Source organism: Clupea harengus, chromosome 17, assembly GCF_900700415.2.
Source record: "Clupea harengus chromosome 17, Ch_v2.0.2, whole genome shotgun sequence".
Taxonomy (NCBI): domain Eukaryota; kingdom Metazoa; phylum Chordata; class Actinopteri; order Clupeiformes; family Clupeidae; genus Clupea; species Clupea harengus.
The window spans coordinates 2,574,410-2,591,909 of record NC_045168.1 but is presented as its reverse complement, the minus strand read 5'-3'; the positions used below and the strand labels follow the sequence as shown (position 1 = coordinate 2,591,909).

The window sequence follows — 17,500 nt, the reverse complement described above, 5'->3', positions numbered from 1 at the left end:
AAATTCAAAAAGCAATACTACGTGAATGGGTCTTAATTGTCCATAGCTGTGGTATATGCACATGTATCACGGATCTTGGGTACGTTATTGCACAATGACGCATATGTGGGAGAGCTATTTTATGAGGTATGAATCATGATATGATAACTGATACTATATGTACATGGGGAAATTATGCTAGAAAACCTCTTAGCCAATCTCAATAGAAATTAACATTGTTCAATTGCACGTTACCTAGCATTTGCGTATTCAATTTTACATTGTATTTGTGTCCGTAGTTGCTAACCAGAACCTGTGGTCATTCTTTCTATGTCAAACCCTAGCGCCAATCGTTAGCTTCACACTTTACACACTGCTTCTAAGATCTATATTCATGCCAAGTGCAAAATTCCTTTTCTGCCTGCAGGAAGGTTACAATCATACAACAGGTATTTACCCAGTAACAGCTAAATGTGGTATAAGTGTACCTAATATACCAGGGAACAACAGTAGAAACCAATGGGGGGTTCCAGTAAACGGCTGCACTCTGGCCTGACCACTTCTCTTTTTCATAAGGAGCAGCTTCTGCTCAATAGTTTGCGGCTTATCTGTGCCTTAGTGAGATTTCAAACAGAGTCCGAAGACCCAGCAATCCATATTTCTTAACGCTTCTTAAATCCTCCGTCAAACCACTCTGGTAGGTTTACACCCCTACAAAGCACCTATGTCTTCTCGTCGTTGGTAAATTGTGTTCCCATTACCGTTATCTTATTGCTCTCCGTTATTAAAGTTTAAGGAAAGAGGAAATATAGGACAAAATGTTTTTTTAATCAGAAGAAGTCAGGACAAAAACATACTGATAAACAGGACTGTCCTGGGAGAAACGGAGAATCTGGTCACCCAACTATAAAGGGAGCACAAATTTACGAATGCAGTCTCTGGAAACAAATTGTGAACACCACTCAAGAAAGGCCTAAGGCTTGTGTACCAAATTCGTTTTATTTGAGGCACTAATGGGTATAGATGCTTTAACAGTGAAAAAATTGATAACAATCGGTTTTCCTGTATGCATTTGCAGTTTACACAAATTGACATCTAATGTGGAGAGCTAGTAATAATTGGATTTTCTTTAATGCGACAGTTAGGCTATGTTTAACGAACCTAGAACAAATTTATAGTAGCCTGAATGTTCGATTCAGACATTTTATAGATCGATATCGAATCGGATTGAATTTTCATCGATAAAAGGACATTTTTGCACACCACCAATATCTGAGACACTCTTTTAGCATTGTGTCCATGATGTGGCACATAGGAAAGGCTGGGCTCGTCACAGATTCCCTACAGTATGCACTTTAAGTGAACACTACATTCTTATCTTACTACATCCAGCGGCCTGTACTGAGTGTCCACAACCCGCTGCCCTGCCCTGTCCTGGCCTGGGGTGGGTTTCCCATAAGCATCTTATGCAGCTAATATAACCACATGACAGACAGACTGAAGACTCTCTCTTCTAGTTACCCTGATGGTTGCACATTAGCACTCTCAGGAAATGCACCCCTGCACTCCTCTGCCCCATAGCCAGCAGCAGGAGTGTCTCCCATGACTAAGCAGACCCAGATTGATCTAACTATTATGCTCCTGCCACAGTAAGAGAGGATCTGATTGGACTAATATGCTCCTGCCACAGTAAGAGAGTATCTGATTGGACTCTTATGCTCCTGCCACAGTGAGAGAGGATCTGATTGGACTCTTATGCTCCTGCCACAGTAAGAGAGGATCTGAAGGTGACACTGGTGCGACAGGCTGAAGAACTCAGTGTGCCACTGAGCATCCCCACGGCTGCCTCTGACAAAAAACAAATAATCGTAAAAAAACGAAATTAGAGACAAACCTTCACCATCTGTCCACAAAGACAGGCTGGGTCAGGCTTCACGTTCTCTGTGTAGGTTACATAATGGCACGTATACTGAATGCTTGAACACCTCAAATCCCCATCCTCACCGCCTGCCGCTCTTACACCTTTTCCAACACACACACACACACACACACACACACACACACACACACACACACACACACACACACACACACACACACACACACACACACACTTTTATCAGGTGATCTGTTGATCACTGTTTCCATTTTCCTTATCTCACAGAGACTCTGCAAACAGCAAACCACAGTAAGGAAGCGAGGCCTCATGAAAACAAAAATCATAAAGTCCCTTCCTGGCCACCTCTTTTGGGTAAGATGTGATTGGCCCGTTGAGAGGGTGGTGAATTGAATATCAGTTATGTAAGACCAGCAGCACAAGCTGGCTTGACTAATGTAAGCGTGCATAATAGGATCTGTTCGGGCCTCAGTACAAGCTGATTATGTTGCGCAAAAAAATCATTCACTGCAACCAGTGTGCCATGCAGTGATATGCTGTAGGTATCAGTGTGTGACAGTCAGGTTGAGGCCTATCTGCTGGTGTTACAGGGAGCACAGAAACAACCCCAGACTGGTGGGAATGCACAGATCGCCCTGCCTGATAGGAACATCAAAAGGGCCACATTGCTCTCATAAATAGCTAAACATTGACACTCAATTCCAACAGAGGGGGAAACATATGTATCTGCCTTACAATCTGGCCGATGCTGAACATGTCTGAGTGAGTAGAGAAGAAGCCAGCGTGCGATGGAGAACATGTTTTTTTTTTTTTCTTTCTTTTTTTCCGCTTGGCTTCCATGGCAAGGCCTGAGTTTTCTCACCTGGCTCCTAGAATGTTGAGCAGGGCGCGTTCCGGTTCCATCGCGAGTGCCAGCGGCGTCACTGTTAGAACCATCGCCGTGACAATGAGACTTGTCACGCAGAAGTAAAACAGATTTCCAGAAAGCAGAGCAATCTCAAGCCTGAAATACTGAATAATACCGTGTCCTTACCTGCCGTGGAATTGACAGTATTGAGAAAATTATCTCCGGTGTGCTAGGAAAAAAATGAAATTAAATGTTTTGATATCCAGATGATTATGTGCTTGTATATGAAATGATTCTTGAAACTCTACATTTTTACAAATTTGCCCACATATTCTTATAACTTTAGCTCTTATGGAGGGCCAAGATGTCACCAAACACACTGCCTTCACTGTGTCAGCCATTGCTCAGTGTACAGATGTCTGAGAACATTATTCAGAAAATCTGTCGGAAAGCTTCTTTCAAATCTCCTGCATTGTACGCCCACTAATCAACCCAAACGGATGACCTCATGCTTGGCCCTGCGTCCAGATCGCGGCGCAAGCCAATAAGTGGATTCAGTCTGCCTGAAACAGAAGCAGGGCGACGCGGAGCTAGCCGAGGGGGTTTAGTTTTAGCACCCTGAGTCATCTGGAAATAATATGACAGGTACACAACACCCGTGTGTTTGCACAGGTGCCTCTCTTAGCCCAAATAGATGGATCGTGGGCTATCAGGTCCAGGGTGGGAGGCCGGGGACATAGGTTTGACTCACTGGCTGCCGTTGCATTTCCCCCATGCTGAAAGCTTTCAGAGAGCCGTGGAGGCCAGTGGTGTTATCTGCTGAATTATTTAAACACACTGCCACTGTCTGCCTTTGGTATTTAGTATAGCCAGTCAACTGTGCTATAGTGTACTTTCTCGCTCCCTCTCTCTCTCTCTCTCTCTCTCTCTCTTTCCTCTCTCTCCCTCTCTCCCTCCCTCTGCCTGTCTCTCTTTTTCTCTCTCAGACTCTTTCCTGTTTGTGTACTCTATCATCTTTTCCCCTCCTATTTCTCCTCTGTCCGTTTTATCTTCTAATGAGCTGTTATTGGTTTGCGTTGTTCATCTGCATCACAGATCTTTTCTCTCTCTCTCTCTCTCTCTCTCTCTCTCTCTCCCTCTCTCTCTGTTTGTCTTTCTGCCTTTTGTCATTCAAACACTATTACATTCTCAACAGACAGGTTCAGACCATGAACAGAAATAATGATAATGTATTGTGGAAAAACACAGTGGATGTTTTAAACCTTCATTATTGGAAATAGACTTTTCAATCAAACCGTCATCTGTGACCGGAGATCAACAGACCTCTTAAGTTGTCCATCATATAGTAATCAGCTTTCAGACTTGTGCCAAGCTAACACTCCAATCCCTGTTGGACGTTGGGTGTGCTCATCTACAACAGTTTCTTCAGAGTGCAGTGGTTACTATTTACAAAGTATTAACTATAAGTCTTAATATAACTACTACTTTATTAAGGGGACCCTAATGTAAGTCATTATCACTGAAGGATGGTACACTTATTCTAAATCTCTGTTCTATTTCTCTTTCGAGAAAATCACATTTCTCAGAATTTCATATTTGACCTATGGCTACAAGATAATGATATAGATAAGATAAAGTATAGTAATGGCCATGTGTGTTGTAAGCTATTTATGCTAAATACTATTCTCTACAACTGGAGAAAGCTATTTACTTATTGTAGCTAGATAAGGATGTGGTATCAGGGTTGCTCCAGTGGGAGATTATGTTATGTTGTTATCCTAACATTTTTGAGGCAGCATTTCCAAAAAAGGGAAAATATAGATTTATCACAGTTTTTTTCTATTTATTGTCAACCTACTTGTAAAAGTCTTAGTCACACCACCTTCATGACCCAAAGGAATAACAATACATGCATATAATTCAAATATATGTCAACCAAACCAACATGGCTATTATCCTAGGCGTTCTATCCACCTGCGCAACTTATACACCTGACTCCAGTGAATACATGCCTTTGACTTCACCTGGGATCAAGGGATAGGCCAGATGTCTGTGTGGTGTCCTCAGCGTTGAACAAAAGACCCAGTATAAAGCCTGTCTGTCTTGATGCCTTCCTGCTCTTGTGCGCTCACACACTCACTCCTAATGCTGTTTTTTTCTCCCTTGCTGTGGGTCAGCGGGTCACTATCTCTTCCTGTCAGGAATGTGGGGAATTTCCTGCATTTCCGCTCGCAGCTTCCGGGGCCCCCGGTCAGGGGCCGCTGAGAAACCGTGTTCCTGCATGTGACAGGCTCCGGGCTCCGGGGCCCAGCATCACGTTGCCACTCCCATGCTCTCCACACACTCATTGCCGTCGTCGTTGGGCATGTGGGAACGGCACTGTTTTTCTCTCCATCTATTTATCTCTCCCTCTCTCTCTCTCACTGTTTCTTTTTTTCTTTCTTTTTTCTTTCTCTCTTTCTCTTTCCTGGGTCTCGGAATGCTTTGTGCCTCGTGCGAAGACTGAACAAGGCTGTGACGTCGCTCGTTAAGTCCGTCTGTATCGAATTTACCTGTGTTTGGAGCAGCCTGGCTCCCAGGAGGCCGTGGAGAAAGACAAGCTGCAGGGCCTGCCACTGTAAACAAACACAGCGTGTTGTGGTTTTCACTGTTTGTTAGTTGGCCGCCTTAAATCACCAGAGAAGGTACCGTTTAAATTGTCAATTCTGAGCCATAATACGCTGTTTTGTCCGTCCTTGGACGGTGCTGTCAAAGTCCTGGGTAACACTTTATTGGGATAGACCGCCTACTGAGACTTCACAAGTAGTTTGTTGAAATTCAAGCTCGGTCTTTCTAATTGTTCATGGACAGCACCTTAACCAAACCCAGCCCCTAACCCTAACCTTAACCAGAAATTGTAGTTAACAGAGTCTCAACAGATATTTTATTCATAATTTGAGCATTTGTAGTTAGTCTATAGTTGACCTATAATCTATAGAAGTGTGCTCCAGTCCTGTGTCCAGCTGCCTCTTAAGGTATTTTCCCTGCCCTTTTGAGCACAACAGGCTTTGGCCGTGTTTTGTGCACTGCTCCTGTTAAAAGCTGTGTGCGCCCGCAATGGCCTTTTTTTCTAGCTGAATGGAAACGTTGCACTTACACGTCCACCAGAGAGGTGTAATCCCATGGATATAAACGAGACAACAGTGCCATGTACAAAGTGGCTGGCAGCCACATTCCAGAATCCACAGAATATGTTTTTAAATGTGTGTGTGTTTGTGGGTGGGTGGGCGTGTTTCTGTTTGGCAGTACAGAGCACTCTGCTATGTTGTTTGTGTCAGAGAGAGGGAGAGGAGCGTAGGGAAAGAGAAGGAGAGAAAGAGGGAGAGAAGGGGAAAAAGAGAGGGAGAGAAGGGGAGAGAGAGGACTGTGTTTGTGCACTGCTGGGTGGAGCTGCCAAGGGGAAAGGAGGGGTCTAAACACGACTTGAACATAGGCTGATCCTCACACTCCTCCCCAGCACACACACACACACACACACACACACACACACACTGCTCCACAGGGAGGGCAACAGAGGCGGGAAAACACAAGAGGGGTCTTAAAATGGAGGCTGAGGAGAGGAGGTACTTGATGATGAGAAACAGCACATAGTGTATGGGGCTGCTGGGGCTGCAGGGGCTGAGGGAGCTCACACCCAAGGAGAACTCTCACAAACAAAGGGAGACCACCAGAGAAGGCTAGCTAGGCTAGCTTGTGGACACTCCTCACTGCAGGGATACAGCTCAGTGTGAGAAGAGAAGCAGTTTTTCATCTGTTGACATCACTAGCCTGGACGGCTGTAGCTGAAGTCTCTCAGTCTATAATGTTTATGACTTTGGCTCTGTCCTGAGTTGCCCATACTCACGTTGTCTATTGACGTTACCTGGAAAACTGCCGAAGGTGTCGTGCTCTTCAAATTCCAGCGCGTCACTCTCACAGTATTAAACCAGCTAATTTACAACCACTAGAGAGAGCTGGCTTGTGTCGTGGACACTCCTCAATGTGTCTCACAGCCAATAAGCGCTATTACTTTGGCACTACCCTGATGTACCTGTACGTGTTGTCTAGTCACTATCTCATGGCACGCTCTTCACGTTCCTGTGCAGTAACTGACTTGGTCGTAAACAACCTACAGTGTGCCACCCTCCAGAGTCAAACCAGTGGATTCAGATCCATGATAGATTACACTTATGTCCACGTTTTCAGGTTTGAAAGCCTTTCTGACAGAGAGGCACTCAGGCGGAACAGGGGGTTGTTTTTTTTTTCTCCAGGCAGGTGTGTGTTTGTATGTGTGTGTGTGTGACTGTGTGTGTGTGTGTGTGTGCGTGTGTGAGCCTGGATCTTTTAGCTTTCCCCCATTGTGCTCCCGTGTGCAGATTTGCTTATCAGTAGAGGTGCACTAATTACTGTGTGTTTGCCCAGAGAATCCCCAAGGCCCACGAGCAAGTGTGTGTGTGTGTGTGTGTGTGTGTGTGTGTGTTTGTGTGTGTGTGTGTGTGTGTGTGTGTGTGTGTGTTTGTGTGTGTGTGTGTGTGTGTGTGTGTTTGTGTGTGTGTGTGTGTGTGTGTGTGTGTGTGTGTGTGTGTGTGCTGGAGCAAGCTTGTTATTAAAAGTTAGACACACACACACACACACACACACACACGGGTGGCCATGCAACTGCCTGTGGGGTCCTGAGCCCAGCCACCCCTGTGAGCCCAGCGAGATGTGACACTGGCCACAGTAATCACCCAGGAAACTGCCCCCTCTGTTGCCTCTGGCACGTCTCCTGTTGGCAAGGTTGGGTTCCCTCTCGACACCTCGGTACTGCCCGGCTCAGTTCCTCTTGTCTTCCTGAGACGGCACGGGACATACAGCCAGCAGCTGGGGAAGACATTTGGAAGTGATTGACAGAGAAAAGAATGAGGTGTTCCACAGGTGTTTTAAAGAGTGACAGAGGATCATCAGTAGCAGTTGCAGGTGTTGAAACATGGGGATTGTGGAATACAGGAGCTGAATCACACGGGGCTCCGTGGTGCCAGCAGCAGAAGTTAACAGTAATTGAAATGTAATGTTGGCAGCAGGGGTATCTCAGGGTGCAGTATAGAGGTCAAGGGTCGAGGATGGCACACTCCTCGTGTTGTGAGTGACTGCAGCAGCTGTAGCAGTGCTGCTGCTATTAAGTGAATGAAAGTGTTGATTAGCATGAATGCCCTTTGATGGTTTACAAGCCTTGTATCTCAAATAATCAGACACAATAGAGATTAGAAAAATCTAAATGTTGGCATCTCTAAAATGCGAATGTTGAAAATGAAATGCACGTAAATGATTGTTTTATTGTTACAGGATGGCAGAAATGCATAATGAATAGGCGTGTTGAGGAGCTGTTGTACTTGTCCATTTGTGTTTGCAAAATTACGTCTCAGATTTTGAAGGGCATTGTGCATCTTTACCAGTGAGTCATCCTCTGCTCCGCAGTGCTTTGTGTAAAACCATCTCTGAACAGTGTCATTATAAGCATAAGCTTATTAGCAGTGTTTCCTTACACACACACACACACACACACACACACACACACACACACACACACACACACACACACACACACACACACACACACACACACACACACACACAGTCACACACACACACCCACACACACACACACACACACACACACAGACACAGACACACACACACACACACACACACACACACACCCAGCCTAGTGCATTTAGCCTGTGTCTGTGTTGGTCAACAGGCTGCTCGTCCCCCCCCACCCCTCCTCGCTGCTAGCCTGAAGCTCTCAGCATGATCTGATGTGTTTCCCCCCGTGCTCTAATCAGACAGATGCCCTCTGTAATTACCCTAATGCAGCCGCCGCCATCATCAGATTTGTCCCCCATCGGACCCAGCCAGAGAGACTGTAGATCAGGCTCTGACTGGGGCGCTAGTCATCAACAGCAGGAACACTCTTTACCGACAGATACATAGACATTCACAACACAAGACAACTCACAATAGCACAACAAACAACTACACAACACACAACAACGCAGAACAATACAACATAACACAAAACTCGTTACTGACAGAGACAAAAACATTCAGAACACAAGACAACTCACCACAGCACAACACACAACAGCACAACACACAAGAGCACAACACACAACAACGCAGCACAGTACAACAGGGGCCCGTTCGTCGTAGGGTTGAAGCTAAGTTAATCAATTGGCCTTTTAGCCCGTTAAGATTAGCGAGCTGATTGAGAACAGCAAATATCGGTTTGTTAACGGCTGATCCGCATCCAAATCATGTGGTTAATTTCAACCAGGCTAAACTTATCAGGGCAATTGCGCGTGCACGTCCTACTTCAAAAGGCAGGAAAGGTCGATCACCAAAACAATTATTTTCTAACGGTATAATGGTTCTAAACTCAAAGAAAAAGGCTCTTTTTTACTCCGCTGGCAAGCAGGAGATGAACATGAACGCTTTGAAGAATACAAGAATACAAGACCATAATACAAGAATACAAGACCATAATCATGGCAAAATTCAACACCGCCATCGCTTTCTACAATAATGATATGCTATGGTGTACTAATAACACTGTCATATAATTGTGCTTTGTTCTCCGCATCACCAACACTACAAAAATGTACCACTCGCAAAAAAGCGGAAGACAGTCAATGTCCGACTGTGGTGTTTGCAATAAATGACTCGAGAAGGTCTTGTAAATGAATTATTCTATGTCGGCTGAATCGGTAGCGTTCATACATCCATCATGATGGAATAATGGATCTTGGCGATCGCAAATAACTCTCTCCCTACGCTAATCTAACTATCTAATATGGCTCCTTGGTCAATGGGATCCCTCCTTTTTCCGGGGGTGTGGCAAGCTTATCCAGCTACACTTAAGTTAGCCTGAGCTGGAGCAGGGTCGTGCTAATTGATATGTTACTATGGTGATTTATCGAAAGTTGCTTCCACAAACCAAAAATAGGGGCGTTTTTTTTTATCTTAGCCTGAAAATTAGCTCGCTAAACCGCGTAGTGAGCTACGACGAATACCCCCCTGAGCATTACACAACACAACACAGCAGAGCACAGCAGAGCACAGCTCAGCACAATACAACACAACACAGCAGAGCAGAGCACAGCAGAGCACAGCACAGCTCAGCACAATATAACACAACACAGCAGAGCACAGCTCAGCTCAGCTCAGCTCAGCTCAGCACAATACAACACAACACAGCAGAGCACAGCTCAGCTCAGCTCAGCTCAGCACAACACAATACAACACAACACAGCAGAGCACAGCAGAGCACAGCTTAGCACAATACAACACAACACAACACAGCAGAGCACAGCTCAGCACAATACAACACAGCAGAGCACAGCAGAGCACAGCTCAGCACAATACAACACAGCAGAGCACAACACACAACACAACAAAACACAATACAACACAGACGTAAATAAGCTCAACTTATAGATGATAGAAACTGTAAAACAATCTACAAGCAAATGCAGTGTCTGCTTAAGTTGATTGCACACAAATTGTTGCTGGTGCGGGGGAATCCATGCGTGAGTGCAGGACTGGTATTCCATGAAGGCGGTCTTCCCCTGGATGTTGATTGGTATTGGGGTTGAAATGGAATTGACCCCTCATCTCTGATAACAGACTTCCCCATCTCCCCTGCAGGCTCTCTGTGCTCTGCTGAGCTGCACTGCCATGCCCACCGCTCACGGTCTCGCACACAGCCCAGCTGTGCCGTACCACACCACACTGCCGCTCATAATTATTTACAGTCACGTTGTCAAGTGTGTGAGTGTGCGGGAGACGTGTGCGAGCTGTGATGGAGAGAGAGAGAGAGAGAGAGAACAGCAGGGAGAGAGAAACAGATAAGGAGGGAGAGAGAAAGTGGCAGGGTTTTCTCAGAGTGAGGATGTAAATCTAGCTCATTTGTTGCAAGCTTTTATGTTGTTTTTTAGGCCATTTGCTTCTTTTAAACATGGTATTGACTGTGCTCTCACCCCCTCTCGGAAAGGCGTCATGTGTGCTTGCCAAGGCACAGAAATGTTCTATGAAATAAACAGACCTAAGCAATCAATTTGAATCATCCAGAGCATAATTTGTGCCATAAACACAGGTCCGTAAGAAACACTTTTGCCACTTGAGATTCAACAGCCATGTTAAAGCAGCAGTAAGAGTTTCGGTTGAAAACTAGCAATGTTACTACCGAAAAAGGCACGCAAAATCCTGACAGACACCAACAACAGTACAATTGGCTCTGATAAAAGGCTTACAAGCATGCTATCTCATGCCTTTTGGTGATATAGTTCGCAATGTCGTGCTGTGAAAAAATGTTTTTGCATTTTTGCTGGGTGGTCCGACCCGGATCATAGAACTGCATAGTGTATAGCCACCAGGGTGTGTTTATCTGTCCTTCACATACCATGGCAATTTATTTGAAGATACTAGTACTAGCTGCCTATAAAAACATGCTTCAAAAAGTGGAAAATTGTTGCATACTGTCCCTTTAAAACCAAGGCCTAGGCTAATTTCTGGTTCAAAGCCATCTATGGAGACTTTCAGTGTAAATGGAATTGATGGCCTTTCTATAAGAATCCCTGTTGAATGAAACTCAACAATGATGCAACTGTTGAAACCAGTATTTTTCTTTGTGTCGTCCCTCTAAATTGGTATTGCAACTGACAAGAGGCTCTGTCTCTGGACTTTTTACCTCGGCAGACAGTGTCTATGCGGCAATGTGGGACGAGTCATTCCAAGTTCAGCATGGAGGATCGGCTTTGGCCAAATCAGTTTGAGCAGGAGCGGCTGACGTGCTATTAGCCTAGCGTATGTTTGTTAGTCATCTGCTCCTAATGGCCACAGATATGCAGCTGTGGGTTGCATGAGCAGGGGCTGAATCACACGAAGAGACAGAAACGTCCCTTTGCAGTTGGACCCCTAAGGCAACAGTTTATTCGGTGGGGGGGATGGGGGGGGCATAGAGGGAGGTAGAGAGGGGGGGCGAGGGTGGGAGCACACTAATTCTGTTCTGCCCTTGGACAGCATGCAGCAGGCATGTCTCTTTTGTGGTTGTTTAAGGTGAACCTTTGACTTTAATTAATGAGCCTGCGTACCCCCCAGACTCTCCCATATCAGCAATCTCTCATTTATTAGAGACAGAAAAAAGTGTTCTTGTCATCCTCGTGTTTTCAGGATTCACCCTGTTTCGCCCTCCACCTCCGTCTCCATCTCTTATTCTGGGGCAGGGCGTGAAGGCAGTGTATTTAGAATGGAATGAAACTCAGTATGTGACTCTACCAGAGCAGACTGATGGCAGACGAGTTACGGTGTGCGCTCGTCAGACAGGGAAACCTGTCGGCGTGCTGCACCGAGGTCATCCCGTTGCCACGGCGACGGGACTCGGTGTGTACAACAAAAGTACAGAAGGTTCTAATTCTTCGTTGTGTGTGGACGCGAAAAATGTCTGAGGGCTTTTTTGGTCGACTCACGACGGATGGATGTACCATTCGGCTCTGTTGACTGGCTGAGCCCTCACACCTCAGCGCTCAGTCACACGCCAACAGCCCGCTAACTCAGACAAGCGTGCAAGAGGTCCTCCCGGGGAGAGGGAGAGCAGAAGGGCCTGAGCAACTGACCGCGTTTCATTGTTTCTTAGTCTTTGTTGTGCGTTTCTTTCATAGTTTTTTCTCTTTCTTTCTTCCTTTTTTTCTTGTCCTCCTCTTCCACAGTTTCCCAGTCCAACAGCAGCCTAAAGAAGCACAGGAGCAGGAGCATCTTCAGCCCCTTCTTCTGCTGTTTCCGTAACTACAATGTGGAACCGCCCGCCCCCAACAACAAGCCCTGCGCCCTACCCCCGCCGGCCGAGGAGAACGGCAGCCCCCCCAAGGTGAGAAATCAGAACCATACCCAAACCAAACACACACCGCACATCAAAACTCCTTTGGAGTAAAGTCTGTGTGTGTGCTTGGGATAGATAAGATGAACAGGCATCTCTGGAAGGCTGGATTAATGGAGAAATGGATGGATACATTCATGGATGAAGGTATTGATTGATGGACGGATGGATGAAGGTATTGATTGATGGACGGATGGATGAAGGTATTGATTGATGGACGGATGGATGGATGGATGGATGGATAGAAATATGCTTCTGAGAGGAAAAGGACTTAAGGCTCAGAGAGTTTTTGGATCAAGTACGTTGTAGGACAGTTATGCAGACGTTACGCGTCAGCGACATTCCTGTGTGCCTATGTTCATAGTCGACTGGTTCCAAACCGGTTTCAGAGGGCTCCTTAGCTATCCAGTGCATTTAAGGTATGTTTTCATTAATAGACTGTTGTGTCTTTGCTGGGGCTCAAGCGCAGTCTCTGTGTCTCTAAGCTCTGGGTTTAAGAGCTGTTTTTCTTCTTGTTTGTGCGCAGTGCTGAAATGTGGGTTCTCTCTCTCTCTCTCTCTCACACACACACGCACGCACGCACGCACGCACGCACGCACGCACGCACGCACGCGCGCTCGCGCTCCCTTGCTCTCTCTCTCCGTCAGCACCACAAATTTTTCCAGCTGTTCCGAACCCGTTGAACTCGGGAGGCTGTTTACCATCCAGTTCTAGAAATGATGGGCATGCTTCCCTACACACATTCTTCAATATCCGCCCACACACACACACACACACACTCACCCACACACACACACACTCACCCACACACACATACACACTCACCCACACACACATACACACTCACCCACACACACACACACTCACCCACACCCACACCCACACACACACACTGACACACGCACACGCACACTAGCAGGCGCAAACATACGCTCACTTACTCAAACTTCCTTACATGTACACATGCACATACACAGACACACAAACACACACACACACATACACACACACATAAACCCACACACACAAAGTCACACACTCAGAGGCTTCTTAGCTTCTTTAAGACCTATAAGGTGGGCCTTGTGTGTTCCTTGTGTGATGGATTGCCCGTTGCGCCCCCCTAACGTCCCCCTCAAACCACCCCCGCTCCCCTCTCCTTCTCCTCTCTCCCCCCCGCTCCCCCCCTCCTCTCCTTCTCTCCCGTCCCACACACGGGCCTCTGTACGGCGTGAAACGAGCGCCCGGCCCTGCGGACAACCGCTCCGTCCGCGGCGGGCTCTTCCACAAACACACGCTCGCGCTGCCAAGGCAGGTCCGCCGCGCTATAAACGGAACCAGCGCCTCGGATCCCCTCGCCGCTAATGTTTGCACGCGAGCGGCTCACACGCCGGGGTGGAATGTCTGTCCATTTTACAGGTACATGTGGTCGGCACTGACCCGTTACGGACACTCTGTAGGAGGGGGTGACGTTTGGCGGATTGGGGGGGGAGTAGGGGTAGGGGTAGGGGGAGCCGATGTGTGTATTTGTGTTTATATGTGTGTGTTTGTTTAGAGGAACTTGCTGAACCAGGTAATGGAGAGTGAGGAAAGTTTTGTGAGTGTGTGTTGTTTTTCTTCTGCCCTGGATGAATGTGTTTATGTGTTTGTTTTGGTGTTTGTAAGTCTTGTTTGCCAGGCAAGAGTGTATAAGACTGTCTGTACTGCACTGAAATGTTATTTATCTTTGTTTTGTAATTCTTATTTTTTTCTGTTCTCCTTTGTCTTGTTTCCTCTCTCTCTCTCTCTCTCTCTCTCTCTCTCTCTCTCTCTCTCTCTCTCTCTCTCTATTTCTCTGTCTCTCTTAATAGTGTGACCAGGTCCAGGTCATCCCCATTCCTAATGTACGTGCTGTATGTTTTTGTTATTATACTTTTCTGTGTGATGCTTATATGACTAACTGTGTGCATGCCTGTACCTGAAGAGCCTGCCTGGTTTGTTTGTTTGTTTGTTTGTTTGTTTCTGTTTACTCCTCTGTGTGTGCTGTGATCCTCTTTCCCAAGACATTCTTAATCCCATCTCAGACGACAGCATGTCTGTGGGAATTAAATCATGCTTTTTCCAATAACAAGACAGGCTTGATTTTATCCAGGATTTTTGTAATGTCTGCACCTTTCCTCCTACAAAATTGATTTCTTAACATATCAGAATTCCCTCAGTATGTTAAATATTTCAAAATGTGTCATCATCAACAATTTCAGTGCCATACATTCTTTTGGTGTGCAGCTCTCTCTTATTAATATGGAGACAGTTCTTTGCCAACTCTTTCTTAGTTGAGTTACTGCCACATTTAAACTAAGTGCATTTTCTGGTTTTCAGCTCTTTTTCTCATCAAAATGCGTGTAATTGAATTCTGCGACCTCATTCAGAGAACGGTATTAAAACTTGGCCCGGGCAGCAGATGAAAAGGATGAGTTGTCTTTAAAATGCTGATTAGATGTGATATTAGTCGATAACGCGGTGAATTGCTTCTCTCTGTTCGCGCCAGTCTAGCGGGCAGGAAATGATTGGAGGCGAACTCCAAAGTGACTCACATAGGTTCCCAGCTTTAATGTGATTTTCATGGTCCATCATGGGCTAGCTCTTATCAGTGCCCAAGGCTTAAAACAGTAGTCAGGTGGCATGTCACCCAAACCCTAATAATTATTCTCCAAAAAGCATGAAGAACTACTTCACTTTCACCATGAAGAGTATTTTGCTTACACTAGAGGTAAGAAACCAAACCAGTTTAAACTCTCATTTTGCAACTCTACAGGAAAGTTAAAGAAAGATAGTTTTGAGTCCTGCCCATTTTATCAGTATTCACTCTCAACGTCGATATCATTTTTTTATTGTGATTTGTTATTAGTTCTATAAACATTTCCTTTTGAAACCAGGTAGATGTCATTAAAAGCTTTAATTAAATAATGATCTATGTATAACTCAGCCAAATGTACCCTTTTGACGCCATGCTCTGCACATGCTGCCCAACTCAGACTTATTTGACCTTGGCATGACCTCCATGCCTCTGAAAAGCCCAGCGTTCCTGGGCCCTTTGGCCGGTCTCCAGGCTAGCGTGGAATCGCACCTCTTGGATGTCCCGTGGAGCCGTGTGGGCCTAGTACTCCCCCCCTCCCTCCTCAGGCCCAGCCAAGGCTGCGTCTCCCTGGCTGCCGGCGTCACACGCGGCGAGGCTGACTCTGCCAGGAAGAACATGCGGATAGGCGGCCTGCTCCCAGCCTTGTTCTGCCCAGTCTTACACGTGGAGGGGTGAAATGAGATCTTAAAATACCCCACCTGCCCCTGCTGACTCAGCACAACTGTTTTTTTTTCCAGAAATATCTCCCCCTGTCATAGGACAGCCAGTTTTCTTCCATATTGACATTCACAGGCAAACATTAAGGTCGGTTAATTATCGCGCATCTATAATAGGTTCAGCCATCCACAGCTGAGGCCAAGTCAAAGATGATCATGGTGCAAAGGCTATGAACATGCCGTTGTGGTGACTGAGTGGTCGTTCACCTCCAGTCCTGCCTTATGTAAATGTCAAGGTCAAGCTGTCTCTTCAGCTCGGGAGTTCCAGAACACTCTTAATGCGAATGCTTCTGCACACTGAGCATCCTGTACTGGATCCTCATATAATTCACAAGTTCTGGTTTGTGCATGTTTTACTTTTGATGAATAGTAGATGTCCTGAAATGTTGCATGCAAAAAAAAGGTAATTCTTGTGTGCAGGTATGAGAATTGCATGTTGGGAGATCTTAATACATGAGGGCTGTTTTGACCCCGCTGGCTTGCTCGTAGGGCTGTATAAATCACCCAGCATGCGCTCTGCCCTTGGATGCTTTTGTCCTCCACCACATGCAGGGGTGGATGTCCACATACAGATGGAATTACACACACACACACATGCGCACACACACACACATGCGCACACACACAAACACACAGACACATGTGTAAGGCACAAATGTATTCAGTGCCTGACTCACACATATGCACAGACATAGACACACATAGACACATAAATACATACAACACACACACACACACACACACACAGTCAAACAACAGATTTACTACAGTGATTAACTGTAAGTGCACCCCAGCCCGTCCCCCACCCAAACCTCTAAGATGAGTCCATCTGCCCAATCTTCCCCCTGACTCTCTGAGGCCAGCCTCAGCCAAGCTCAACCTCAAGCCTTGTCTGCTCTCACCCGCGTCTCCTCCCCCCTCACCACCACCAGCTCTGCCAGATTCCTCTTAGTCAGTGCCCAGGCAGCGCACCTCAGCATGACCACAGCCATCATCTCAAGGCACGGGGCAGGGCGGGGTGGGGTGGGCGGGGCGGGGGGTGAGGGAAGATAGGTGACGAGCCACACTGGCAGAGTTACCAGCCGGCAAAGGGAGGATTGGGGAAAAGCTGACCCCCTACTTTAAAAGTAGTCTGTGATTTGAATCAGCTGAAACCCATTCAGTTGATATCAATATGGACTTGGATGGTTTATAGCACTTCTGAGTACTATATCAGCAGAGCGGTTCAATAGGTGACCCGCCCAAATGTGTTGTTATTGGTTATCTGCGACTTGTCATTGATTTAGGAAAGAGAAATAAGAGAGAGAAATGTCCTGAAGCCCTGATCATGGCTGCTTCAGTGTACGCACCCATGAGCATCTTCCCGGCTGACTCTGGGTCAGTAAGGGGACCTGAAGGAGTGTGTGTTGTGTGTGTGTTGAGATGATGGCTCAGGTCCAGCTGAACTCAGCCTCTCTGGCAAATCTCTTTCCAGACCAACCACTTTATATTTCTGACCATGTATTAGGATGCTTTC

The 17,500-nt window shown here is 46.2% G+C and overlaps 1 protein-coding gene across 3 annotated transcripts in view; it reads left to right on the top strand.

Moving 5' to 3' along the window:
• ctdspla (CTD (carboxy-terminal domain, RNA polymerase II, polypeptide A) small phosphatase-like a) overlaps window positions 1-17,500 on the top strand; it is a 40,644-nt gene that overhangs the window by 10,566 nt on the left and 12,578 nt on the right. The window contains exons 2-3 of one of the 3 annotated variants that reach the window (XM_012816288.3): window positions 12,488-12,645; window positions 14,502-14,543. In XM_012816288.3, coding sequence (XP_012671742.2) covers window positions 12,488-12,645; window positions 14,502-14,543 — 200 coding nt within the window. The remainder of the gene's footprint in view (window positions 1-12,487; window positions 12,646-14,501; window positions 14,544-17,500) is intronic. The other 2 variants (XM_012816289.3, XM_012816290.3) reach the window with 2 other exon arrangements.